Source organism: Asparagus officinalis, chromosome 8 (genome assembly GCF_001876935.1).
Source record: "Asparagus officinalis chromosome 8, Aspof.V1, whole genome shotgun sequence".
NCBI lineage: Eukaryota > Viridiplantae > Streptophyta > Magnoliopsida > Asparagales > Asparagaceae > Asparagus > Asparagus officinalis.
The window spans coordinates 12246072-12255450 of NC_033801.1; the positions used below are offsets into that span (position 1 = coordinate 12246072).

The 9379-nt window shown below is 42.6% G+C and overlaps 1 protein-coding gene across 1 annotated transcript in view; it reads right to left on the minus strand.

Moving 5' to 3' along the window:
• The window catches only part of LOC109820869 (probable disease resistance protein At5g63020), a 9853-nt gene extending 876 nt beyond the window's left edge, over nucleotides 1-8977 (minus strand). Inside the window, exons 1-2 of the mRNA XM_020387065.1 lie at nucleotides 8727-8977; nucleotides 6-1536 (exon numbers count right to left, since the gene is read on the minus strand). Coding sequence (XP_020242654.1) covers nucleotides 6-1536; nucleotides 8727-8967 — 1772 coding nt within the window. The 5' untranslated portion in view covers nucleotides 8968-8977. The remainder of the gene's footprint in view (nucleotides 1-5; nucleotides 1537-8726) is intronic.

The window sequence follows — 9379 nt, forward strand, 5'->3', positions numbered from 1 at the left end:
CCTCCCGCGGCAGTTGAGTGATCTGAGTATTGTAGAGGTCGAGGTACCGGAGCTCAACCAATTCGCCTATTTCAGTTGGAATTTCCTGTATGGATGTATGCGAAACGTCAAGAACGCGAAGATTGCGCATACAACTCAAGAAGCCATCGTAGATCTTCCCCAGCTCACGGTTGTGGTGAAGCAGTAGGGTCAGCAAACAAGGGCATTCCGGTACCTCCGGAAGAGCTGTGATGCTGTTATCCGCAAGCGAAACCCTCTCTGCTCCATGCCATTTCACGCCCTCGGGTGCTACTTTCAAACCACGCTTCGTCCTCACGAGCCACCTCTTCTCTTCCTGCCCACAGTCACAGGCTATCCAGAACGCCAATACTCGAACCATCGGGTGCATCTTCACGAAATCAACATCCTCATCGACCCTCTCCAGTAGCGACGCCGACTTCAAGACATCAATAACATCATGTCCTTTATCGTAGATCTCATCCGCATCAAAGAACTTATCATCTATAACTCCTTCTCCAATCCCGTAATCGATAACCGATTCTTTATAAATCGCAGTGTTCTCAGGGAACAGAAGACAGTATAAGAGGCACGTCCTTGTTGCATCGTCGGCTAGGTTGTCATAGCTAGATTTCAAACTCGAAAGCACTTCCTTCTCCATGCCGAGGATCTCCTGAGGAGAGACATCCATTTGCGTGATGGCGTTCTTCCACGACTGGGGAGTCTTCTTGGTGGCCATAGCTCGTCCGACAGTTATGAGCGCCAGAGGGAGCCCCCCACATTTCTTGACCAGAGTCTCGGCATGGCGACGGATAGTAGAGTGTGTCCCAATCAGTTTATTCCCCGCCTTCTCGACAAAGAGGCTCCACGAATCATCCCACCCCAAGCACTCAACGTGCACCTTCTCTGCATCCATGCTGTCGCATACGTCTTCGATCCGTGTTGCCAGAACAATTTTCGATTTTGTTCTCTTCATTGCAGTCGGTATCCCAACGCGATGGAGGTCCACCGATTCCCAAACGTCGTCGAGGATCAATACGAAGGCTTTGTTCCTGAGGTACGAGAATATGCGGCGAGACCGTGCGTCTTGGTTCTCGTCGTCGATCCAGACCAAGCCGAGGTCGCAGGCGATGGCCTTCTGGGCGTCTTCGACGGTGTGGCAGCCATTCATGTTGACATATATCATGTGGTACTCGTCTCTGAGGTGGAATTGGTTGAAGAAGTTCTTGAGGAGCATGGTTTTGCCCACGCCGCCCATGCCGTGGATGCCGATGATGCTTACGTCGTCATCAGAGGAGAGTTGCTGGAGGCTGTTGAGCTCGGCTGTGCGGCCGATCATGGACCCGACAGGTCGTTCAACGAAGCGGCATGGGGCCGGCGTGGTGGCAATCTCTTCGAAGTTTCTGTCCTTGAGCTCTCTCGCGTCGTTAAGTAGCTTTGTAGCCCTCTTGCCTACCCTATAACGGAAAACAACGTTTGGGGTGCAGCCTGCGCATCTGTACATTCCAGAGAATGCTGATTCCATCTCCTTCGCTGCATCTGTACATGAAAATAATAGGGAAATTAATTCGTAGAATTGAACTTATTAGCTTCTTATTAAATTACACTAAAATTTGGAAGATTCTTGAATTACCACTCAGTGAAAACAAGAATGCCAGACAATTAATTCTTAATTTCATATTTCTAAAAAAATACAAAGAAGAAGAAGAAGAATGCTGGACAATTAACAACATCCATTTGGAGGTTTAATTAGCATCCTCTAATCTATTCTGTTTGGGTTTGGCATAATGTTGGATCTACCAATTAGGATCCATTTCTTTCAATCCTTGCTCTCTATCTAAATTTCAAAGGATAAGATATTAACCCGTAGAATTGCAACAATCATACTAGTGATTTTCCGAGTAACACTATAACTTTATTTTTGATAAAATTGAATATTTATAAGAAAATTAATTAGAATTATAAAACATGTCTCCATTCAGGGGAAGAATAGTCAAGCCCTTCCCATTTTCAAACTTCATTTTTTACCGTATATAATTAAATACTATGCTAAGAAAAAGATATATTGATAAAAATAATATATGCAACGGAACGTTGAAAGCAACATATGAAGACGGAGAAATGAAATATTAGAATGAAATTGGAGGAATTTGAAATTATTTATTTTAGATTTTTAATTGGTTTTAGATATTTTTGATTTTATCATAAATGAAATTATATTCATCAAAACTATGGTTATATATGGAAAACTACTAGCTTGATTGTGGCAATCCTACATGACCGTATCTTACTTTTGAAATTAAGACCGAAGGTAAGGACCGAAAGAATTGGACCTCCCTAATTACTACCTAATTGGAGAGGATCCAAGTCCGCTTGATCTCCAGTATATATATTCTTATGACTTATGTGTCTTGTCCTCAACCTTAAAAAGGATAACCAATTGTAGGAGGCGCGAGACGCCCACACAGCCGCAGAAGCTAATTAATCCCTTGAGAAAACAACCCAAGCTTGAGTTTAAACCAGACTCAAACCAACCAATACAAACAATAATGAATACATAGATAAACAGTAAGTAAATGAGACGAGACAACAGATTTACGTGGTTCGACAAACTTGCCTACGTCCACGGGAGCCGCACAAATAATTTCTTATTTAACTACAAGAAATTACAAAGCTTGAAATAGAGAAGATCTCAAACTTAAAATTTCTCAAAAAATATCGTGTGTGATTTTAATCTAAAATTATAGCTTAATTTCTCTTCTAAAAAAACCCTTCTCAAGACCCTTGAGAAGTGCCGCCGCCACCACTGAAGAAATTCTCCTCGGAAAAATCGCGAGAAGAGCTGCTCTAATTAATCTCATGAACAGGGTTTCCCTTTTATAGGAAAACCGTACGGCTTGTGCGATCCAGCTGGATCCCACCCATGTAGGCGAGCTCACGAACAGGCGAGCTCGTGATTGCACAAGCGAGCTCAAACCACCTCACCCGCAGGTGAGCTCCTGGGCGATAGGCGAGCTTCATGATCTCCTCCAAACCCACGGGCTCTACAAGCAAGCTTCCACGCTTCCACGTAGGCGAGCTCTCGCCTCCTCATAGGCGAGCTCGAGGGTAGCCTAGCAAGCGAGATCCGCTCGCCTCTCCATGCCCACAAAGCCCCCTGCCTTTGTCTCTTTTGAGATCCACCGTCGTTCGCTGTTCGCCTCCGTCTCCGGTGAGGTCGTTGCCGCCGTCGTCAAGGTCCGTTCTCTTCAATTCTCCACCTCGTACATCATTTGATAAACCTTAAAATTTGGACGATCATCAGAAGAACACCGCAAACGTCAAACCAGGCCAAATCAGCTGCACCATAGTACCATGGCTGCCTACGTACCCTCTGACTAGGATCAAGCTAATCATAGTTCTGCATATTGCCCTCTTAGGCAGATCAACATGGGCTGATATGAAGCAAGTCTAAGCAATACTGAAACTTGCTACTTGTCACCATCTTGGTCAACATGTCGGCTAGATTCTCATTCGTGTGCACCTTCATGAGAGAAATGTTACCTTCATCTATGACATCCTACAAAAAATGATACCTGATATCGATATGCTTGGTACGAGTATGATGAACTTGATTTTTAGCCAAATGAATCGCACTCTGACTATCACACCACAAGTTCACGCAATCCTGCTTAATCCCCAAATCGTCTAGCAGACCCCACAACCACAGCGCTTCCTTCACTCCCTCTGTCATGGCCATGTACTCAGCCTCTGTATTAGAAAGTGTCACTATAGCCTGTAACATTAATCACCAACTAACTGGAGCACCATGTATACTAAATACCTAACCAGTAGTAGATCAATGTCAGTCTAAATCATCCACATAATCTGAGTCCACAAATCCATTAATCTGACATGTATCTCCACCAAAACACAGACTCGTTTCAGCGGTACCCTTCAAGTACCTCAGGACCCATTTCACCGCTTCCCAATGTACCTTTCCCTTATTCGTCATGAACCTACTGACAATACTGACCGCCTATGAAATATATGGACGTGTACACACCACTGCGTACATTAAACTGCAACATGCACTAGCATAAGGTACACGCTCCATGTGTGTCTTCTCTTTCGTTATAGTGGGAGATTGTTTACCTGAGAGCCTGAAGTGTGGAGCCAATGGAGTCATCACTGACTTAGCACTTTGCATCCTAAACCTTGCGATAACCCGCTCAATATAGTCTTTTTGACTCAAGAACAATCGCTGATTTGTCCGCTCTCTTCTAATCTCCATTCCTAGTATTTTCTTAGCAGTACCCATTTCCTTCATCTCGAACTCTTTACCAAGTTAAGATTTTAGCTTATCTATCTCCACCTTACTTCTCGAAGCAATAAGCATGTCATCCACATACAAAAGAAGATAGATATAATCACCTCCATAAAGCTTCCGAATATAGACACAATAGTCATAATCACTTCTCTAGAACTCATACTTTAGCATAAAGGAGTCAAATTGCTTGTACCGCTGACGAGGAGATTGCTTCAATCCATATAGTGATATCCTCAAGCGACATACATGATTCTCCTTGTCCTCAACCTTATAACCCTCAGGCTGATGCATATAGATTTCCCCATCCAAGTCTCCATACAAGAAGGCCGTTTTGACATCGAGTTGTTCTAGCTCAAGACTCCATGAGCAACAATACTCAATAGCACCCGAATAGATGTGTGTTTCACCGCCGGAGAAAACAAATCTTATTGTAATCCACACCCTCTCTTTATGCAAACCCCTTAGCCACTAGCCTAGCCTTGTACCTTGTACCGTCGAGCTCAGAAGGGCCCTCTTTTCTCTTATACACCCACTTACAACCAATAGTTTTCTTCCTTACGGGCAATGGAACTACCTCTCATGTTTGGTTCTTCCGGAGAGATTCCATCTCTTCCTCCATCGCAGCCAACCAACTCTCACTATACATGTCCCAAATAGCTTCTTTGAAGGTGACCGGCTCATCATCCTCCACTAAAAGTGCGTACTCAATCAAATTTATTTGCCTATAGTGCTTCAGAGGATGATCTGACCCCAGCTTCTGAACCTGCTTATATGCTCGCTTTGGCCTAGTGGAAGCCAAACTATCTTCGAGCTGTTGTTGTTGTAATATTTATATATTTTCTTGCTGAACCTGCTCCTGTTCAAGCTCATCATCTTCATGACCCTCCTATTGAACATGACTAGAACCTGGTTGGTCTTTAGGTTCTATTTCAATCACCTGTGACTTTGAAGTCCCAACAGTCCCAACATCACCATTTTTGGATGCCCTGGCAATCATGGATTTCTCATCAAAGGTAACATATCTATTGATCACGAACTTAGAATCTTCTGTACACCAAAGGTGATAGCCTTTTACGCCCTTTGCATACCCCAAGAATATTGCCTTCTTGGCCCTCGCGTCAAGCTTTCCCTCGTTGACGTGATAGTACGTGGTACATCGGAAAATCCTAAGCCTATCATAATCTGCATGCTCCCCTGACCATACCCTATAGGGTACATCACCATCCAATATCGAATGTGGAGAACGGTTCACTATGTAACAAGCTATAGCAACCGCTTCTACCCACCATTCTTTACCCAAACCAGCATGTGATCGCATACTCATTGCTTTCTCCTGTAATATACGGTTCAGTCTCTCTACGACTCCATTCTACTATGGTGTGGACCTGACTGTCCAGTGTCGAGCAATACCCTCCTGATCACAGAACTCCTTGAAAGCACCGTCTGTATACTCTGTATCGTTATCAGATCTCAGTATCTCTAATTTCTTGTCTGCTCTGTTCTCAACCATTACTTTCCACTTCTTGAATATCTCGAATACCTCATTCTTATGCTTAAGAAAATAAATCTAAGCATAACTAGAATAATCATCTATGAATGAGATAAAATACCTGGAACCACCCTTGGAGGTTTTCTGGGCTGGACCCTAAACATCTGTATACACATAGTCTAATATACCTCTGCTCTTGTGGTTGCTTATCAAGAACTGGACCCTGTACGCCTTTCCGTACACATAATCCTCACAAAAATCCATGCAATATTTCTTCATATTCTTCAGCAAACCCTCCTTACTAAGCAGATCTAGACCCTTCTCTGATATGTGCCCAAGCTGCCTATGCCATAACCGTGTGTGCTCACATGGGTCTCCATCACTTTCTTCAGTTCCAATCGTTGTATCTCCTATCACCGTCATACCCGAGAGAGTATATAGGTTACTGTGACGAACGCCCTTCATCATTACTAGAGAACCCCGAACAACCTTCTTCACTCCCTTCTCTGTAACAATCATGCAATCATCGGAGTCCAATTCACCAACTGAGATAAAATTCTTTCGCAAATCGGGAACGTGCCTCACATCCGTCAAGGTTCGGACCACTCCATCATACATCTTGATCTTAATATTACCTAGCCCCACCATTTTGCAAGCATGATTGTTCCCCATCAATACGATTCCATCATTAATGCTTCTGTAGGTAGTAAACCACTTTCTATTTGGGCACATGTGGTAAGAGCAACCTAAATCAAGAATCCACTTCCCAGAGATATCCTCGCCACCCGTGACGACATAGCATTCCTTCTCACTCCCTTCCTCTGAAACATAGTTCGCTTCTTCCTTACCTTTTCTCCTCTCAGTCTTGTTATTGTTCTTCTTCCCACCTACTCTCTTATTTGGATAGTCGACCTTGAAATGCTCAACTTCACCATATTTGAAATACGGTCTTCTCGCAAGATGTCTCGATTGCGATCTAGAATTTCCTCCCTTACCTTTTCTTCGCTCGTTGCCCATTTCTCTAGCAAACAGTCCCTGCGTTTGCTCATTATTACCACTAGTGGTCATGTCATTAGTTATAATTTTTTGAAGATCATCCGCCAGAAGTGACGTTCTAGTCTCATCCATCGTCAAATTTTCTCCTACAAGCATCAATGTTTGTATCAGGTTTCCATAAGACTTCGGTAAAGAAAGAAGTAGCAGAAGTGTTTGATCCTCATCTTCTACTATCACATTAATGTCCTTGAAATCCGATATGATCCTATCTAACTTGTTGATGTACTCCCAGATTGACGAGCCTTCCTCTATTTTGCAAGTATATAATTTAGATTTCAAGTAGATCCGATTTGTTAGACTCTTTGTCATGAAAGAACTCTCTAACTTTAACCACACGCCCGCTGTAGTTTCCTCTCCATCTACCAAGAAAGCAACATCTCTCTCAAGGCATAGGATAATTGACGCTCGTGCTTCGAGATCTAACTCTTTCCAATCCTCATCGGACATATCTTTGTGCTTCTTCTCTTTTCCTATCAAAGTCTTATACAATTTCTGCGAAATCACCGAATTTTTCATCTGCATCCTCCAATAGGAAAAATCATTCTTCCCATTAAATTTTTCAATCTCATACTTTCCAACTTTAATTGTTTTACTTGTAGACGTCATTCTTCGCTTGTATTAATAAACCCTCTTCTCTCAGGAATTTTAATAAATACCTTATGTTTACCACACAATAATCAAGCACCACCTCAGATCAAAAATTTTATCACCTCCAATCTGAATAACGGGCTCTGATACCAATTGTAGGGAGGCGCGAGACGCCCACACAGCCGCGGAAGCTAATTAATCCCTTGAGAAAACAACTCAAGCTTGAGTTTAAGCCAGACTCAAACCAACTAATACAAACAATAACGAATACATATATAAAACAGTAAGTAGATGAGACGAGACAACAGATTTACGTGGTTCGGCAAACTTACCTACGTCCACGAGAGCCGCACAAATAATTTTTTATTTAACTACAAGAAATTACAAAGCTTGAAATAGAGAAGATCTCAAACTTGAGATTTTTCAAAAAATACCACGTGTGATTTTAATCTAAAATCATAGCTCAATTTCTCTTCTCAAAAAACCCTTCTCAAAACCCTTGAGAAGTGCCGCCGTCACCACTGAAGAAATTCTCCTCGAAAAAAATCGCGAGAAGAGCTGCTCCAATTGATCTCATGAACATGATTTCCCTTTTATAGTGAAACCCTAGGGCTTGTGCGATCCAGTTGGATCCCACCCACGCAGGCGAGTTCCAAGGCGAGATCACAAACAGGTGAGCTCGTGATCGCACAGGCGAGCTCGAACCACCTCGCCCGTAGGTGAGCTCCTGGGCGACATGCGAGCTCCACGATCTCCTCCAGACCCGCAGGCTCTACAAGCGAGCTTCCACGCTTCTCCGCCGCCGTTCGTTGTTCGCCTCCGTCTCCGACGAGGTCGCCGTCGCCGTCGTCGTCGTCGAGGTCCGTTCTCTTCACCAATAATATCTAAAATTTGGTGTGCACTCAGAATAACATCGGAATTACGTCTTGATGAGTCTACCAGTTAGGGATGAGCATTGGAGAAAAGCACCATAAATTTGCAAATCAAAGCGTCCCATACTATCAAACTATTAAATGGCATGGTATTCTAACAATTTTGTTTATGAATCCAGGGTGGTTATGTGAAAGATAAATGAAAGTTCATGATAATTAATTTATGGATTGTTTTCTGAAAGTTAATGATATATATATATATATATTCCCTGGTAAATTTGATTTATGATATTCTTTCTGGAAAATTCCTAGTACTTCATGAAACATACATTATTGTGAAATTTACACAAATAAGTAATAACTTTTTAAAAAAAAGAGTGGAAGATAGAAATGTAACAATTCCAAATGAAATCACCTTGAACTTCTTTCACCCTTTGAAGCCACAGCTTTGCTCCACTTCTCGGCGATTTCCCGAGCCTGTCAGCGTCCGCAAGATCCTTGGTCATATCCTCCATTTTGCTACCCAGTTCTCGGGCTTCTTGGGTCAGGGATTCCACATTTTCTCTGCAGTACACCACATATCCAAAGGCTGCATTGTACAGAGCCTTCACTGGATCCACTACACACGCGATGCCGTAGGAAGCTGCAGGGTCCATCACTCAAAGAGAAAGAACTTAACTAATTAACTATGGGAAAGAAAAGTATGTTTACTGAAGAGGAAGAGAGGGCAACGACGGCTTTGATCAAATGCCCTGGCGACTCCTGTTTCTTGGTTAATATTATCCTATCAGAACAGCCCGCGTGGCTGTTTTGATTGGAATTTACAAAATGCATATGAAACTGTTGCAATATTTGTAATCACCCCTCTGTAACGTTTAAAAATTACACCCCAATCTGTTTTAAAATGCTGAATAAGTTAATAATAGCCCATTTGAAGTAAGGTGTGAACACAAAATGTCTGTCAATATTATAACTATTGAAACCTCGAGTCATGAAGTCCATCATAAACAACAACCAATACAGTAAGATTTCTGAAAAAATATACCCCCACTTGGGTACTGTGTTACG